Below are 17,843 nucleotides of genomic sequence, written 5' to 3' on the forward strand. Positions count from 1 at the left end.
TTTGTGGCAGGAGCGGCCGCCTCTCCTTCCAAGGATATAATTTATAATTTTCGCAGGCCGAAAGGGGCGGCAATGGGAGGCGGCAAAGTGCGTTGCTCATCATCTGGCCAGCCCCCTGCACTCCGCCCCGCAACAGGGGGGCCATAAACACACCAGGGGCAACGGCGGCGTCGCATAATTCCGCCATAGCACCATAGCATTTTGGCCAGGACGACACTGCCACCTTGGAACTGGAGCTGCATTGCCGTCAGACACTAAAGAAAATGTTTCTTATTTTACTGATAAAATTCTGAAGCACTCATTGCTTAAATCTTACAAGTACTATATATACATAGAGTGTTGTTTTATGTTTAAAGCTGGGCTTTATTTCTCAGTGTAGTCCCAGGCACATCCGTAGTCATTGCCATTGTCGTAGTCGCTGTCGTCTCGTCGTGTACCTTGGTGTCATAAAAGGAAGCAGGCCAAGAACTGCAGTAGGAATATTGGAGTAACACCGGGGTCTGAGTTCTGAGTTAGTTTCCATGTATCGATGCCCTGTTGGCTGCCTGACAAAATGTAAAAATGTGGAAATGTGGAAATGTCCTGCTGCTTGCTCGCCCGAGTTCAAAGTCAATTGTAATTTTTATGGCAAAGTGCTACGCAATATGAATTACATCGGCCATACACTCTCGGATATCTGGGGAAGCGCACTCGCCTGTCGTCAGGTGGAAGTTCGTAGTCCAAGGGGAAGTTGTAGCAATCGCTCCTGCAGAGTGTTTTATAGTCGCATATTTGGGGGTTTCTTGTAACGTTTGACTTCGTGGCTCATAAAAATGGCAACAGCAATGTGTGCGAATTTATTGGGCAAACAATGGATTGCAAGGAAGACAAAAACGGTGGAGACACTACTTTCTGGCAGTCTTGCCCAACGTCACTCTTAATTATAACCCCTTGGCTCAGCTTATCTACCCCAACAGGCAGAATGGAATTAAAAACCTTCTTTTCACGTTCTTTTATTAGATCAAGACGAAATCTGGTCCTAAAACTAGCTAAAAAGGTGGAAAATGCAGTAGGTCTCAACCCCTTGGCGGAATCCTTTGAAAAAATCATGAGCGAGCTAATCCTTTTAAATGGCTTAAAGCCCGAAAAATTGCTGGAAAAATATTTAGAAGTAATGAGAAATCCGTGCCTTCATTATTTTGATGGCTGATTCAACCTGACGATTCCACGAGACCCCTTATCAGCCCATTCCCGCCCCTGCAGATGGAGTTTTGAGCTCTTTTTTTTGGCCATTTCTGCTCAAGAGTTTTCGGACAACACGTTGTTTTCATTGCTCATTAGCGGCGACAGCGCGAGTTTAATTAGCAGTGACGCAGCGCCTGAGACGAGCAGGAGGAAACCCTTTGAGAAGGGTTCGGCCAAATTGCTTCCGGCAGTTACCAACCCTCGAATCACTTGCTGGCCACATCCAAATTCACAACAACACCTAGGCCGTAAGAAAAATTGAGCAACACTTTGATTCAATGAGCGGCCAAAGGTCGAAAGTTGGACTTCAAGTTGCTCGACTTGGAGGCTGTTGTGGGTGTGGGGATTTCCTCCACAGAGGGTTGCTCAAACTAATTGCCTTTTCGACATGCATTTAATCTCTATTAGAGCGGAGTGATAGAAAACTTTTTCAGCATGCCGAGCCACATGTGGAGCGGTCTTCATAAATTATTAAGGGATTCGGGGAACTCGATTGTCCGGCCCTCACTTTTGGCATTTAAAACAAATTGTTGTTCGACGCTAGTTCGATTATTTGGCCCCAGGGGTTGGCAGGAAAAGAGGAGAACGGACAGGAAAAGTTTCCCTGCAGTCTGTCTCTCTATGCGTTGATAATGATGGAAGTCATCACATGCGGGGAGGAGTTTTCCTCTGTTTTTTCGGAGAAGGTGTGAGCATGCTTCGTACATATCAATAACGTTTTAGGTGGGTCCCTTGCAATTTTGCCCAGCAGCTGTGTCGACTGCTGATGACCTTTTAATCGAAGTTCCAGCTCTTGTTGTACGCCATTACTATTTTCTCGGAAATGTTATTCCATCAGCTTTGTACTGCTAATAGCCTCTCCGGAATTTGCAGCCATGCACACAAAAATGCAAATAAACGCGACCACTCGGCATTCAATAACAGCGTTCTTTAGTTGCAAAATCAAATTTTACGACGAGCCACGGGAATCCCTTAATAAACATCTGCAATCTTTGCTCAAAAGTAGCGAATTCCAGCCCACCCAAAAGCACCACTCCGCAGCCAACCGTTAATTAAACCCTTTTCGGCTGCTGGAAATCTGTGGGAAAAGTTTTTCCATTAAAGGAAAACCCAGCCAAGGCGGCCGCAGGCTACGAAATCAAAAAGTAAAAATTTATGAAGCGTTTAATTGAATTAATTAAAAGCAATAATACCTTGAAATAATTGCGCCTAATAGAAAAACTTTGCCACCGATTGCCAGTTGAAGTGCTGAGATACAGATACAGATACATTTACGGATCCATGGCAACGGGAGATACAGAAACAGATGGGTTAGATCTTGGGTCTTTGTTTCGAGCGACTCTTGACTGACAGAGTTATGCGACAAATCCTGGCCCTCAGCCGCACCAGCCATAAGTCAAAATTATCAACAAGATGGCCAAGCCAGGAGCAGGACCAAAATCAGGACCAGGCCAGAGGCAAGACCTCCAACCAGTCATCCTGTCACGCACGTAGGCCACGCAACATTGCGAAAAATATGTCTTTGATGTCATAAATCAATTACGAGTGGGATTGCCGCCACGTTGGCAGCAAGTTTTCGAGTCCAGGACCAGGACACACCAGGATTTGCGCCTTCATCGCAAACAACTCGGTAGAGGTGACTCCTCCTCTGAGATTTTCCCCCTCTTTTTGGCGGTTTTAAGTCTCGAGTTTAAAACGTGACTAAATTGAGGGAACGAAAAGTTCTTCGACTGCCAAGTTAGAGAATTAAGTGGAGCAAATGAAGCGCATGAATTCCGTGCGCTGTTTTGGACACCATCCTCTTAATAACATACTTGAACCATGTGTTTAAAATAAATACGGTTTCCGTAAGACCTAGTTCTTTAAAATTTTGACTTCACACACACATGAAAGTATCTCAGAGTAACTTGATTTTTCAAGTGTATTTCACCTATCATATCTCCGCGCTCCTGAGCCTTTTGTTTCGTAATTATGTCGCACACATGGCCGTCGGAGGAGCAGGGGAAGATTCATCACCTCGAATCCTGTCGAGTGCTAAATGTCAACGTGACATGTGTGAGGATATGAGGGGATTGGCATCCAGGGATTCAGGGATCCAGAGGCCTGTGTTAGTTTATCAAACATAATTAAGAAGTTCTGCGAGGGTAAGGAAGAGCCAGAGAGAATAAACAGAAGTTTAATTATTTTGCAAGTTGCTGCGGCCCGGGGCAAAAGCAATTGAGCCACGGAGCTCACCTTTTGACTTATGATGTATTGCGTTTTCCATGACAGCTGACAGATGACAGCTCACCTCCTGACAAATAGTGGGCATAGCTAAAGGATTCCTCAGTTCTTAAAGCTCAGTACACTTCCTTAAAGAGCCCACCACTAATTACTAAAAGTTGAGAAACAAGTTTTTCAGTACATTTGCATAAATCAAACAATTAGTCACGCCGTCTATAAAGAGTAATTCGAATGCCGGGGTAGTCCCAACTATTCCCAGCCCAAAAACTACTGTCCACTGCGAGGACTCTTCTTATTTCGGTCCTTAATGTCTCCCCGCGGTGTTGTTTGAGCCTCGTCTTACAAGGTTTCCGGCTGCAAGAAATCCTGGGGAAGGTGTCCTGCCGGATTCCTCCTCTAATTTATGCGACATTTGCTAGTTTGCCGTTTTGGCATAATAACTTCTAATTCACCTAACCCAACTTTCGACCCTTTTGGGGTGCTCGTGTGAAGTCGATGCGGAAGTCTCAACCACTCAGCACTTGGAGAGGCCCTAATTTATGGTTTTGGGCATTGGAATTTATGGACAAAAAGCCAAGCAAAAATACAAAACACTCGTATTTGTTTCAAAATATAATGCCATGCCCAAGGTGACAAACTCTAAAAGTACTGGTGTGTTCTGGTTTAAGTCGAAAATAGAATACTCTGAAACCATAATAATATGTATCGTTCATTGGTGTTCCCTCATATAAAGCTAAGAACAAAAGAAGGGGTTTAAAACCAGTGACTAACGACATTTAAAAATAACTTTTATCGAACTCTGCGAAGTGGCCCAAATAAGTTAAATCAATCTCGAACCAATTCCACTCTGTGCTAATTAAACTGGATTTTTACCACATCTGATTAATCACACAGTTCAGTAACCTTTCCATGCACACAGGGTATCGAGAACAAATGCGGAACTTGTCGAATAAATTACATAAGCGGCTCAGTATCTTCTGCTCCTCGGGTTCTTTGTGGCTCTCTGTAAAGTTCGCTGCACTGGCAGCTATAGTATATAAAACATTTATCCCCACGCCCCTTTTGAGAAACCCACCTCTTCGCCTTGTAAAATTGTGCAACTTTTAGTTTGACTCGTTCTAAAACGGAAAAACTCGTTTACAAGCCTCCAAAAAGAATCAGTGTTTGTAAGCTTTGCTTTAATTTAGCACTTTTATTAGCAAGTATAAGCGTCACACCTGGTACCTTCCGATGCACTCGAAGAAAAGTTGAGCAAATTCACGAGTTTGCGTAAATATTTTCACATATTTCGGACAACGGAATATATTCAGAACTATCGACCGCAGTTTTAGGTAGAATATTATAATTTTAAATTTTTGGTTAATTTTTGCTCTGTGTTCGGTACTTGCTTCCCAGCGAATTCTCGATTCTGGCCGCTTTCGCGCGGCCATCGTATTTGGTAATCGGCGGCAGAGGCAGCAACAACTGCGATGGCCAAGTTCAGTGGCCTCCAAGTGTGTTGGAACTGTTTTGGCCAGCTTTTTGTGATTGGGCTATGATTTGTTCTTGTGCCACGCCACTCGATGGGCCTGAAAAACTGGGTTAAGCGTGGTCAGGTAAATCCGAAAATCCCAAGATTGCCAAACTCCATAGCTCTGCGAGGCTGTGAGGCAATGTACATCCCGTCTACAAACGAAAGCCCACCTGAGTTTCGGGGAAACGGGATTGCCACACTATAAACTACGAGGAGTACAAGAAAATGCAATTAACCGGCCAGAAAATCAAATGTCAATCACGTAGTGAGTCGCTGATGGAAACCTGTTGTGGGCTCTCTAACATTTCAATGACTTTGAACTTTTGTTTGCGCTGGTTTCAGTCGGTTGTTGTGCAGCATTTACATATTGATTGTTGGCATGACCCATTTGTTTGGGCCCTCGAGAGCGGCCCACGCCACTTCCACTTTCGTTGACTTTCTTTGTCCGTCGTCCGCTGATCGGTCGCTTAATCAAATTAAGCCTCCCTTCTCAAGCCCCCTGGGATCGCCAAGATTTCCTAACCAGTTTGGAGCTTCGTTCTCGCCGGTTCTCGGCGCTGGCTTTCATAAAAAGTCTTTGGCCAACTTTCTTGGGCTTCATTCGCGTTTGTCGTCACCATGAAAGCGGTTCTCTGCGCGATTTTCGTCACTTTGCTGGCCGCTGTTGGCCAGGGATTGCCCACCCAGTTGGAGGATGAGAATCAGGGATCCTTCGCCGGCCAGGTTTCCCAGCTGATTGCTCTGCAGCTGCTGAAATTCAACAAGGACATCGATGCCAATCAGGTGCATTCCCCATTGGGAGTAGCTTCTATTCTGGCCGTTTTGGCGGAGGCTTCCGAAGGCGATACTTACTCGGAGTTTGAGCAAGTCTTCGGTTACCCCAAGGATCGGACAAAGTTGAGGGATGCCTACAAGAGGATCCTGGGCAGCTACCAGAACAGAGATGCTGCCGTGGCCCTGCCCTCCTTCCAAACCTGGTTGTACATCTACCGGAACAACAGTGCCCGCGAGGAGTTCAAGAATCTGCTCGAGAAACACTACTATGTGGATGTGAAGGATATCAGTCGGCAGGAGTACGACTGGAATGAGCCCAACACATCGCTGCAGCTTTCAGAGGAGAAGGACAACGCGGATTCCACAGAGGGAAGCACCGAACAAAGCAACAGCAAGGATGTCATTGGATTCGAGACCCTAAAGAGAATTAAGTTGGACGACGAGGACATCCCTGCCATTCCAGCCGATGGCTATGGCCAGGAAATCATCGACAAAGAGGCCTCCAAGTTCGATCGCGACGTGGATGACAAGCAATATGTGGAAAAACCAGTTGCCCAGGCTGAGGCCGAGCTACTGCAGAAAGAACAGAAGCAGCAGGCCACCACAGAATCTGAATTGGAATCCCAGCCCGAGGAAACCACCACTCTTGCTGTGGAAAAACAGGAAAAACCAGACATGGCAGCCGAGGAAAATCCAGCAGAAAAGCAGCAGAACAAGCGCAGCGACCAGGAGGAGAGCCAGATCAAGAACCTCGAGGAGAACGAGACTGTGCAAGAGGAGGAGAAGCTGGCCAAGATCATGGCAGCTCCCGCGCTGACCGCCGGTGAACCCGAGAAGGTGCGTCTGCCCCTCCAGAAGCTGGAAAACGCGGTGAAGACGGCGGCCAAGGATGGCGCTGATGAAATCATGCTCGCTCTGGATTCGCACCTACCTTCAGTCAGTCGGGTGAGTCTCTTTAGCTAATTCTAATAATTTTTGTGTAATTTGATTTTATCTATTTTGATTTACCTATCCCTTACCTTCCCCATAGGTCAATGGCGCACGTAGTTTGTTCCAGCAGGATGACATCACCTCTGCCCTAAGTGCCAACTCCATCACGGGACGCTCGGCACGATCGAAGTCCAAGATGCTCCTCTTTAACGGACTCTACTACCGCGGCAGCTGGGCCAATTCCTTCTACCAGCTGCGAGATGGCAGCGATGAGTTCTTCTTCATGACCAACGAGGACGCCATGAAGGCTCCAATGATGCATGCCCGTGGCAAATTCCAGGTTGCAGATCTTCCACAGGTCAAAGCCCGAGTTCTAAGCCTGCCCTACGAAACCTCCCGATATGCCTTGTGCATTGTCCTGCCCGACGAAACAGATGGACTTAGTGATGTGATTTCCCAGCTGCAGACGAGTGACTTCCTGTTGGCCAAGAAGCAGTTCCAAATGAAGGAGCTGCACATTTCGCTGCCCAAGTTCCAAGTGGAGGAGACCTCCCGCTCTGAGGCAATGCTCAAGCAGATGGGCTTGAAGAAGATCTTCTCGAGGACCGAAGCTCAATTGGGCCTGCTGTCCGAGGATCCTGATGTCCACGTGGATGAGATAGTTCAGTTTGTAAATGTGCGCGTGGACGAGGGAGGCAGCAGTGCCAATTCCTTGTCAGCTGCCACCATGCAGGCCAGAACTCCCAGCGTGGAGTCCACAGTTCTCCCAGTTCCGGAACCTGAACCCGAACTGCCTGGAGTGGAACGCTTCGAGGTGAATCGTCCGTTTGCCTACTTCATCGTCGACTGCCAGGAGCAGTTCGTCCTGGCCTCCGGAAAAATCTACACGCCCGAGTTTAAGGAAGATCTGCCCACAGTCTCCGTCGAAGTGGAGCTGGAGCAGTCTTAGTCTGCTAGCTTAGTATCTCATAAGTTTCGTAACGAATTTTCACCGATCCATGCAATAAACGTACACAATTCATTTTCCAAAACAAGTACCGAGTCGCAGCATTTTCCCAGCGCAATCAAAACAGCAATTAATTCACTTACAGATGAGCAGCAGCAACCCCCGGGATTCAATTGTCCGTCCGTAATGTGAAATGTATCTGAGCAGGGCATCGCTAATTTTCGAAATTTGTCTTCGGGTGACGAGTTGCGGACTCGATACTCTCGAAATTCTCAGGGCATCCGAGCATGAAGCGCATCCGTGGCACGTGTCCTGCGAACTCCTCGCCGGAACGAAAGCTGACAGGACTCTTCAAGTGGTCAATGGGCTGCAATTAAAATTCTCATTAGAATGCATGATGTCTTACTATCTGATTCTGATTCGCAGTCTGGCCAGGAAGTGCGAGCCCCTTGTTTCCTTCGAAAACCACCGAAAACCCATGCGAAAAGCAAAACACAACACGGAGAAAATGTGTCTGGATGTCTGAAGCCATAGAAGAAATGTATATGTACAACTATACAGGAGGGGATATCTGGGGGACCGAAGGTCTGGAGCTGAAAGTGGCGCCGGCCTGGCGGGCGCCAAAAAGCAGAGGTAAAAACAGGAGTAAATGCGTGGCATGATTACAGCGATGACGACTTCCACCCCGGAGGAAAAGCAAGGAAACTCAGACGGGATTCCAGGGGAAAGCTGCGACGGAGACGATGATGTTTCATCTTTTCCACATGAAAACTCACGTAACAAAAATTATGATAATCATAACTTTTCCCCACGCATCCCCTGCCCACGAGTGCCTTTGTTTTGTTAGCCGGACAAAGGACCCATGGAAAGGTAGACCTTGGACCATAGAATGGCGTCTAGTTTTTCTGCCGTCTGGCCATTGCTCTATTTTTATTAAGTCTTTGCATATAAATCAATGTGGCCCGATATGCAGAAGAGCAGTAAAAGGTATAAAAGATTTATGACTCTGGTCCGCCGGCGAGAGAGCTCGTTTAAATATTGTTTAACATAATTTCGTGCAAACCCAAACTCGGAGGCGAACTCTTTCAGCGAAAGCTACACCCACATAGAGATAAGTAAACAGAGTGGCCATAAATCCATCCATCCACTTGCAGCAGCGACAAACGCACAAGATTTATGGCACTGCCTCAAGTCTAATTACAAGTCAAGTTTGTCGAATTGAGAATTGGGGAAACCAGCGCAACAAGTGTGGGAAATCACCGAGTCAGCAGGCCCAGCTGTTTTCCGAGAAAATCTCCAAAGGAAAAGCACTCCCCCTCTGGAAATTCAGAGCCGTTGACATCACACATTTGAGCAGCAGATGTCGTCTATCAAAAGAATGGGGGATCTAGAGTATGTTTAGCTAATGCTGCCGAAAATTTACAGAGTCAAGGGGTCTATCACAAGCACAAATCTATCTTAAAAGTCCGCGAAGGCTTCCTCGTGTCGCATGGTTTTCGCCTTGGGCCGCGGTTTATCAGAGACCTTATCGAAGTTGGATATATCCTCGGGATTGCTGATGTTGGGCACATAGGGCGCGTTAACTGTCTGATTGAGGAGGGGGATCCACTCCACATCCTTGAACCACTCGTGCTCCTTTATGTCCCGATTGCCGTTGATCAGGTTGCCAAAACTGGACAAGAAGCCCGTCACGTTAAACTGAAAGATCCTTGAATAACTATTTACCGCTTGGAGAGATCCACCTGCAGCAAATGGTCCACCAAATGACGCAGGGCTCCACTGAAGTAACTGGGCATCTTATAGTCCGCCTCACAGATCTTGTTGTACATGCTCATCACATCGCGATTGTGGGCTGAGAAGGGCGAGTGTCCAGCGACGAATTCAAAGACCAGTACCCCAAAAGCCCACCAGTCCACGCTGGTTCCGTAGGGCTTCGATTGGATAATCTCCGGCGGCAGGTACTCCGGCGTTCCGCACAAAGTCATTGTACGGGTTTCCACTTTCTGTGGGCCCAAAACAAACAACTTGGATAGCTTCCTTATGTGTTAGCAAAATAAGATAAAAACCTTGGCAAATCCGAAATCTGTCACTTTCAAGTATCCGTTCTTATCCATCATTATGTTCTCCGGTTTGAGGTCTCTATAGAGCAAGCTGCAATGATGCAGATACTCCAGAGCCAAAAACACCTGGGCAGCATAGAAGCGGGCCTGTTTTTCCGTAAACTTTCGCACTCTTTAACAGTCGGAAAAGGGAAAATTATTTGTGGACGGCTACTGAGAACTACTCACTTTCGGTGGTAGGTGAAGAGCTCTCCGCCACCAATTAGAGGCAGGACGAGGTAGAGGCTGTCAAAGTCCTTGTAGGAGGCTATCAGGTTGACCGTGTTCGGGAATGTCATCGATCGCAGCACGTTCTTCTCGCTCATCACGTGGCTCACCTGTTTGGTCTTCACGATCTGATCCTTGCTGAGCTGCTTGGAGGCGTAATAGATGCCGGACTCGCGCTCCCTCACCAACTGCACCTTGCCGAAGGATCCGGATCCGAGGGTCGCCTTAATCTCGTAGTCATCCAGTCCCGTACTGGGCGACGGCGTGTTGGTGGCGAACTTCTTGTTGAAGTCCTCGCGCAACTTGTCCAGGATGAGGATGTAGTCCACCTTGGGACTGAAGTGCATCTGAGTTTGCTCCGGTTGGGGACCCATTGCGACAACAACTCGCGTATTAGAGTTCTGAGTGATCGCGTCAATTAACTATAACAGAATTTCGAATTTTTGTCTAAAGCATTACGAAAACCCGGTTTGAAAATGACCTGACGCTCCAGGGCTGCTTTTTATTTATCGAAAGACCATTTATGAATGTAATAATGATAATAAATGAGCTGTATTCACCGTTGAGAAAACTAGTTTTACAAAATCCAATCACGATAGCACCCCTTGAATTTAGCAAACACTAAAGAAAACGACGATTTCGAAGGACACATTGACATTTAAAAATTCGCAAACAATTCGGGATGGCGGTTTATTCGGGACTTGTACCGATCCTTGAACTCGAAGTTCTCGAAGTTCGACAGATCTTCGGCGCCGGAAATGGTGGGCTGGTAGGGGGCGGTGACTTCCTGGTTGAGAATGCCGAACCAATCTACGCCCTGGAACCACGGATGACCCTTCACGTCGCTAGAGCCGTCGTTCGAGTTTCCTAAACTGAGAAGGGGTAGCATGAGCACTGCACGACAGGAGCACCTTGACCCACTCCCACTCCACTCACCGCTTTGAGGTGTCCACCTGCATGAGGCTCTCGACGAGGCTCCTCAGCTGGGCCGTAAAGTAAGAGGGCATCTTGTAGTCGCATATGCAGATCTTGGAGTACATCAGGATTACATCTCGATTGTGAATGGCAAAGGGAGACCGCCCAGCCACAAACTCGTAAACTAGGATACCAAAGGCCCACCAGTCCACCGATTTGTTGTAGGGTCGGAGTTGAACGATCTCCGGGGCCAAGTATTCCGGGGTTCCACACAGCGTTGATGTGCGGCCATCCACACGCTGTGATTATTTGGGGATGAAAGCAATGGGATATATGTGAAGTCTTTTCCCCACCTTAGTGAAACCGAAGTCCGTTATTTTGATGTAGCCGCGCTGATCGAGCAGAATGTTCTCCGGCTTCAGATCACGGTACATGAGGTGCATCTTGTGCATATACTCAAGAGCAAGTGCCACCTGGGCGGCATAGAATCTGGCGTGCTTCTCGTTGAACTTGCGAACTCTTTTTAGGGGGAAACCCAGTCTGTGATCAGATGAAATGAGCACTCCAGAAAGGGGATACTCACCTACGATGGTAACTAAACAGCTCACCTCCATTGACCAGCGGGAGGATTAGGTAGAGATAGTCGAAGCACTTTGTCGAGTCCACCAGGTAGATGAGGAACGGGAATCGGGCGGCGTTCAGGACGTGCTTCTCGTTGTGAACGTGGGCCACCTGCTTCAGCCGCACCAGATCCTCCTTGCTCATCATCTTGGCGGCATAGTAGTTCTTGCCACTCTTTTCCCTGACCAGCATCTGAAGATTATTACATTTCGAAGGTGTACCACATCTAGAAATGCCCTTCAACTCACCACAGTGCCGAAACTTCCGTTGCCGAGGACGGCCCGGGTTATATAGTTTTCCAGGTTGGTGTAGGGCGACTGGGTCTGGTGGTTCCACCGCTCTTCGAACTCGTGACTCATGTTGTCTAGGATAACGTTGTAGTCTTCCTTGGAGTTGAAAACGTACTGCGAATTGTGCTGGCTCATAACAGCAGTCCGCTATCCGGCCTATCGCGCATCTTACGGCGCCTCTGCGAGTGCCTTCCGTTGCAAAGCTGGACTAGCGAAGCGATTTTGAGTGGCAAATCTATTCGGTAATGGGCGCTTGATACACTAGGAATTTGGATTTCAGCAGTTTTACTCATTAGTCAGATAATCGGTGACGGCTGAGTCAAAGCCACAATGCATAGTCCACGCAGTGGAGGACATCTGTTGGTCTCGGAGTCACAACCATAACTGCTGCATTTTCAACAACCTCTTGAGACCTCTTTCATTCTGATTTGGGATGACCCATAACTGGCCACATTCTAAGGATTCTCCATTTGTAGTTTCTAATTTGTTTGTCTATTTTAGTGAAATACTTCATAAATCGTATCACAGCAATTTAGCTGTTTAACTTCAGGTAAAGTGAACTTCATGAATCTGAAGTTCCAGGAATGCCTAAAGTCAAGGATCCTTTCAATTAGCCGGCTGAGCCCTTCTCCAAGGTATGACAAATTCACCTCCATCTCCTCCCAGGACGACTGCTGAGAAATGGCAATTTCCTGCGACTGTGACTGAGTCCACACACATGTGCTTCTGAGTCCGACTTCTCGACATGTCCTGGAGTCTGGACCTCTCGTCCTGTTTTCCGGCTGCCTCCTGGCCGCAAAAGTAAGAAAAATTGCAAAACGTCCGCTTGATAAATGATGCTAACCAAGATTACATAAGTTGGTAATTTTCTAGTACATTTATTTCCACATGTCAGGCCAGTCAAGTTGGTAACTCCAGACCGCATCTTCATGTTGATGGACATGTGAGTGGGCCTCCATGAGATGGGACAGTGGTAGGCTTACGAACCGGATGCCGGAATTGTTGCAGGCTTTTAAGGTAACTGTCGACCGAACCGTTTATTGGCCATTTCGGGCCAGTCTGTTGTCATTGTGCCACCTAAATTGACAATTAATCATTATCTTTCGGCCGGGTCGGCATTCAGATTGGCAGATTGGGTCAGCCCTGGTTGAGTGTCCTCTTAAGTTCGAGCTCGAACCATGTGAAAATGGGTTTCTAAATATGCCTTCGGTCTGGCCTAATGCCCTGGCATTAATTCTCGAGGAGCGGAGAACTTCATTATTGATTGGCTGGCAAAAGGGTTTTTTTTTTGGGGGGAGGCGGGTGACACTGACTCATCTACTTAGCTATACAGGCACAAATAATTTGGACCAAGCTTTTAATTCGCTTAAAATAAAACAAATCGTCACGTACTTGGAAACTTTCACTTGCACTCGAATCGGGAGGCGTGCAAAAACTAAACAATTTCACTTAGCCAATGTGTGTGTTCGGTACATATTCCGTTTGAAATCCTGGCTCATTTAACTTAGAGCCCAGCCGCCAGATAAACTCCAGTTGGCTAAGATATGTTAACGACGCCCATAAATAAGCGGATAATATCTGGAAGGCCTAGAATCCTCCATATCCTCGCAATATATGTGTGCTAAGCGGGCCAAGAGCAGATTAAGTCGTACGCACACGTTTCTTGGCCGTTTCTTTTGGCCGCTATGGCCGTAGCCACACTTAAAATTCATTTGTTGTCTTGAAGGACTCAATCCCCCGATTGCCAGGACTTTTGCCCGCCGCTATGCAAAGTAATTGACGCCTCGATGAACTGTTGACACACATGGCATTTGTCTTTGGCGGCCTGGCTAATATTTGGATTAGTTATCAGAGGCCATTTTTTGGGCTTAAGTAGGTGAATGTCCCGGCTCTACTCGTACATACATATAAGGCCAGATTCAATTATGCTGAAAGGTTTCAGTTTTCCCTTCCATTCCACACCCCAACCGCCGATCCGCCGGAAAAGCAGCTGCCGGCGGACTGGCCTCAGCCATTAGCGCTAATCTCCGCACAATCGGGAATAAATCAAGGCACGCTCTGCACTCGCTGGCCGGAAAATGCATTCGGCATTCGGTTTTCGGCATTTGGCATTCAATTTGGCTCACAGTTCACCGGGCAGCAACAATGTAGTAACTTCCGAGTCCCGGCGAAACACCGTCCACCTCACCCTGCGACGTGTGCTCGGGTTCAGATTCAGATTCAGATTCGGATCCAGGTTCAGAAGGTGTAACTAATCCGCTGGCCATGTGACTTTTGTCATGCGCCGATGTCAAACACTATATGCCCGAAATACGAAAATCGACGCCCGACTGCCGATGAGCCCTTGCCAATCCGGTGGCAAAGGCTTTCCACTCGATTCCACCCCGAATACACGGCCGAACGGCCTTCCACCTTCAATCAGTGGACCACCAACTCCACCCCCATTTATCCTCCCTCCAATTGATTTCAGTGTTCACTTCAAATTGCCGCTTGTAATCCCTTGATTTGGGAATGCACTTGGACAAAAAGCGTAGTTACGTAGTACATAACACACCATTTGAATTGATTTTACTCTCCAATTTCGTTAGTTTCTTCCAGTGCACATTTGAAGTAATCATCACGAAACTGCTCGACGGGTGGTCCATGCTGACATTTCGCAGTTGGCTGACTGCCTTCATGTGAGAGCTTTTCCACAATAATTTTCATAATTTCCCTTCCCCGAAAGCGAAGCTACCTTGCCGGTTGGGTGCCATAAATCAACCGCGAACTATTGACACAGCCCGATGGCCGTAAATCAATAAGATCCGCGGACATCAGGTTCGCACAACGGTCAGCGCATATTCTAAACAAATTGGCCCCAAATCGGCCGAGACTATATCGATATATAGGACTGCATCCGTGGATTTTCCGGCGGCCAAATGCGCGAACAAATAATGCCAACAAAAGCGCGGAATAAAACAATTGCCACAGTTTTAACATTTGCCATTTGCCATAAATAAACATGAACCGGTTTTCGGGTAGTCGCATTTGGTTATGGGTGCTTGTGTTTTGATATTGGTATTGTCCCTGCTCCTGGTCGCTGGATTCTGGCCTTCCTCTTCCGCCGGCGAGTGCAAAATGCTCAGCATTTTATTGAAATTCAATTAAAGCCGTATTTCAATAATTGGTCACGCATGGTGCGCATTTCCGTGCCAGTCCGCTCCTAAATGCCGCTCCAGAATTTATGACTTTTCAATTCGGGTTCTTTTTTCGAGTTCGGGTTCGGGGGCAATTGAAATGCTGCCACTTGGCCAGTGTCCTTTGTCCCTTTCGAAGTGGAAATCGGAAATTGTTGCAAATTTTGGTTGCTGCTGCATTAGGCTGCAAGTTCTTATCAGTTACTGGGGAAACCCTCGTCACCCTAAGACCCCATCTATTCATTTTCTACAGATATCTTTCTCGCCGAGTATTTCACCCTCACGTTAAGTGTGCAACATTTTTGCGTGATTTGTGCGAATTTCTCTGCCTCTCGCCGTGGCAGATAAAATGTGGCAAGGTGGGGGGAAATGGGAAATGCGATACGGGGTGGTTGGCGGCGGGTTAGTTTGGCCCATTGTTGATGTTGTTTAGTGCCATAAATTCTTTTTTACTTGTCATATCAGACTTCGGTCTCTCTCCATTTAGGCACAGATCATTAAGTTTTGCACTGCGTCTATCTGATTTAAAGACGGCAACATGTGTAGCTACCAGTGTGTTTCAGTGCCCCATCCCCAGGATTTATCAAAATGTCAATTGCCCCGCAGACTGTCACGGATCTTTAGCTTCAGCTTCAGACTCAACTCCACTCGGCAGGCGGGCATCCTCTAATTAACGAGGCGTTGATGCCGCATTTCGGCGGAGTTATTTGGCGAAAAATCAATTGGATTCGAGGCAGACTGTTGCTCAATTCGGCAAATTCAGTGTAGACCAATTGAAATCTATCAAGGCATCAACACCGTCAACAAAAAGCAGACAAAGCCTTTGATTTTGCAATTATTCCGGGGTTTATGGAGGAACTATTTCCATAAACTTATGAAATATCTAATAAATTGATTAATGACTTTCTTTAACAAGTGGTGTTGGGAACCAGCAATTTGTATATGTTTGATAATGATATGAATCTATATACCTTTATAGAAGGAACCTAGCTTAAGTATTCACCCTCGCACCCGATTTTCACATACTTTCGGTACGCAAGAACATCATGAGAAGTGCCAGTGGCATTCCTCTCGATCTCGGAAAGCAGTCGCAAAATGCAGTGCAAATAATCAACCTGGGGCATGATCAAAGTGATGTTGACAACGACATCTCTTGGGTGTGTCCCATTGGAATGGCCCTGTCCCTACTCCTGCCCCTTCGCATCGCGAAGATCTTTGGCCATAATCCTTGTGTCTTTATGATCGCCTTAGATCTCCGCTGGCTGCCAACATATTTTTACACGCCAAACATTTTATTTTGACAGGCATGCGATTTGCACGCTTAATTGAGACAGGTGCATTCCAAGGAGAGATGAAAAAGGGGCGTAGGGGCGGTCGAAAAAGTGGGGAATACGGGGGAGTTTTGGGAGGGAAAGTGGGGAAGGAAGTGCGCCCAAGCTGCGACATGTGTTCCCTTATGGTGTCGCACAAATGCGAAGATTTATCATCGTGCCACATGCCACGTGTGTTTTCCATTTCGTCGCCTCCGCTCCGCTGCGATTTTCACAATTTTCACGGGAAAAGCCAGCGACGCTCGCCAAATGCAAAATTAACAACCTAATTAATAGTTGGCCCGGCCAGGACAGGTCTCCTCTGCCATCTAAAATGATTCTGTGCCACAGCGCCCATTCCCATTTCCATTCCCATTCCACCCACTCCTCCTATCTGCTGCAGACAGCTGCTCCTGAAGTGCTGCGTATTTTTCGCTCAGTGCACCGATGTCGGCTGGCAGCCACGCCCACCCAACTTGTTGGCAATTGCAGCTGGTCGAGTGCTTTTAATGGGTTTTATTCGAGGCATGATGGGGCCAAGAGGAAAGAGAGGTTTCTCACAAACACTTCGAGGAATAATATTACGGAATATATCTTGGAAGATACATATATTATTAGTGAAATGATGGTCTGCTTCACCTTTTAATATTTTATGATACTCTTTAATTTCAGATACTCATAAAATCCCTTAAAATTTGTAAGAAATGATCAAGTTATTCACGAACATTTCAGGGTATCTCCCAGTCGGATGTCCAAACGTCTCGTACATGTCTCTGTTCTGTTTTTTAATTGGACCCATCTCGGATCCCGCCAATATTTCGAGCAGCGGAACCGCAAACTAGGAGTAACTAACGGCCAGCGGGCGGCGCTGTCAAAGTCAGCTGCTATATCCTATATCCCATATCGCACATTCCATATCCATATTCCCCGACTTCCCCGACCTCGCGGCCAATGTCTAAAACGTTGAAAAATTCCAAATTGACTGCCGGACCCCTGGATGTCCGTGGCCGAGTCGACCATTGAAGGCGTTTGCGGTTGGACTTCTCGTTTCGGGCCGGACGTTTATTGAACATTTTTACTTGCGGTCGAGGAGAAATGGTATATGGCTGAAAAGCGGGATGTCGGGCTGCCCGGAAGGATGGCGGTTCCTTTATTAATTTTTGTGTGAGCTCGTCTCGAATTCACGGACGGCCTTAAATGCAAATCGCTGCAAATGGGATTTGTTGAAAAGGAGGTTTACGGCCCGGCAGCCAGAAGCCAGCAGAAATCTGTGAGCTGGCGAAATTGGCCAAAAAATGCGTTAAATGCAAATTGGATAAGATGTCGTGTCAGAGGAGCGAACACTTGCATGTGGCTGCCAAGGCGGATATCCTTCGCATCTTTCCCATCACATGGAGCGGGGGCTGAAGCCGATCCGAGCCGAGCTGGGCCAAGAAATCCGAGGAGTGGAAACTTTAAAGTGGATTATATCTCGAGGATGTCCTCCGGAGCGGCCAAGTGCTATCTCCTGCGCTTTGGCAACATAAATCCGTGAGTTTTTGCCAGCGAAATTTATGGCGCTCGCGACACTCGCGAAAGTTTTGGCGGTGCCGGC

At 47.2% G+C, this 17,843-nt stretch overlaps 3 protein-coding genes across 6 annotated transcripts; 1 reads left to right on the forward strand and 2 right to left on the reverse strand.

The window, feature by feature from the left end:
* Positions 1 to 5,560: 5,560 nt before the first annotated feature.
* Positions 5,561 to 7,698, forward strand: LOC6612899. Its single transcript, XM_002037355.2, has 2 exons — positions 5,561 to 6,679; positions 6,765 to 7,698. The coding sequence occupies exons 1-2, from the start codon at positions 5,579 to 5,581 to the stop codon at positions 7,611 to 7,613; spliced, it is 1,950 nt and encodes a 649-aa protein (XP_002037391.1). The 5' UTR covers positions 5,561 to 5,578; the 3' UTR covers positions 7,614 to 7,698.
* An 832-nt stretch (positions 7,699 to 8,530) lies between these two features.
* On the reverse strand, positions 8,531 to 10,439 carry LOC6612900 (cAMP-dependent protein kinase catalytic subunit 2). Of its 3 annotated transcripts, none has more exons than XM_032722646.1 (5): positions 9,899 to 10,439; positions 9,677 to 9,842; positions 9,336 to 9,613; positions 9,034 to 9,282; positions 8,531 to 8,977 (listed from the first exon to the last, which is right to left on the reverse strand). In XM_032722646.1, exons 1-4 carry the CDS (start codon positions 10,309 to 10,311, stop codon positions 9,069 to 9,071), a joined length of 1,071 nt encoding a protein of 356 aa, XP_032578537.1. In that variant the 5' UTR covers positions 10,312 to 10,439; the 3' UTR covers positions 8,531 to 8,977; positions 9,034 to 9,068. The 3 variants fall into 3 exon arrangements, with proteins under 3 accessions (XP_032578537.1, XP_032578538.1, XP_002037392.1); XM_032722647.1 differs by lacking the exon at positions 8,531 to 8,977 and having other exon boundaries at positions 8,999 to 9,282; positions 9,899 to 9,977; positions 10,048 to 10,155; XM_002037356.2 differs by lacking the exon at positions 8,531 to 8,977 and having other exon boundaries at positions 8,999 to 9,282.
* Positions 10,440 to 10,467: 28 nt separating this feature from the next.
* Positions 10,468 to 12,114, reverse strand: LOC6612901 (cAMP-dependent protein kinase catalytic subunit 2). 2 transcript variants are annotated; one of them, XM_002037357.2, is made up of 5 exons: positions 11,722 to 12,114; positions 11,436 to 11,665; positions 11,206 to 11,371; positions 10,874 to 11,151; positions 10,468 to 10,809 (listed from the first exon to the last, which is right to left on the reverse strand). In XM_002037357.2, the coding sequence occupies exons 1-5, from the start codon at positions 11,896 to 11,898 to the stop codon at positions 10,596 to 10,598; spliced, it is 1,065 nt and encodes a 354-aa protein (XP_002037393.1). In that variant the 5' UTR covers positions 11,899 to 12,114; the 3' UTR covers positions 10,468 to 10,595. The 2 variants fall into 2 exon arrangements, with proteins under 2 accessions (XP_002037393.1, XP_032578539.1); XM_032722648.1 differs by having other exon boundaries at positions 10,683 to 10,804; positions 11,722 to 12,113.
* Positions 12,115 to 17,843: the final 5,729 nt, after the last annotated feature.

Source organism: Drosophila sechellia, chromosome 3R (assembly GCF_004382195.2).
Source record: "Drosophila sechellia strain sech25 chromosome 3R, ASM438219v1, whole genome shotgun sequence".
Lineage (NCBI taxonomy): Eukaryota > Metazoa > Arthropoda > Insecta > Diptera > Drosophilidae > Drosophila > Drosophila sechellia.

Excerpts from the sequence above, each read along its gene's own strand:
- LOC6612900 (XM_032722646.1), bottom strand. The coding sequence starts at position 10,311 with ATGGGTCCCCAACCGGAGCAAACTCAGATGCACTTCAGTCCCAAGGTG. Across the intron at positions 9,843-9,898 it reads CTCTTCACCTACCACCGAAA|AGTGCGAAAGTTTACGGAAA; the intron begins GTGAGTAGTTCT and ends CGACTGTTAAAG. Across the intron at positions 9,614-9,676 it reads CAGATTTCGGATTTGCCAAG|AAAGTGGAAACCCGTACAAT; the intron begins GTTTTTATCTTA and ends TTGGGCCCACAG.
- LOC6612899 (XM_002037355.2), top strand. The coding sequence starts at position 5,579 with ATGAAAGCGGTTCTCTGCGCGATTTTCGTCACTTTGCTGGCCGCTGTT. Across the intron at positions 6,680-6,764 it reads ACCTACCTTCAGTCAGTCGG|GTCAATGGCGCACGTAGTTT; the intron begins GTGAGTCTCTTT and ends CCTTCCCCATAG.
- LOC6612901 (XM_002037357.2), bottom strand. The coding sequence starts at position 11,898 with ATGAGCCAGCACAATTCGCAGTACGTTTTCAACTCCAAGGAAGACTAC. Across the intron at positions 11,666-11,721 it reads ACGGAAGTTTCGGCACTGTG|ATGCTGGTCAGGGAAAAGAG; the intron begins GTGAGTTGAAGG and ends AATAATCTTCAG. Across the intron at positions 11,152-11,205 it reads CGGACTTCGGTTTCACTAAG|CGTGTGGATGGCCGCACATC; the intron begins GTGGGGAAAAGA and ends AAATAATCACAG.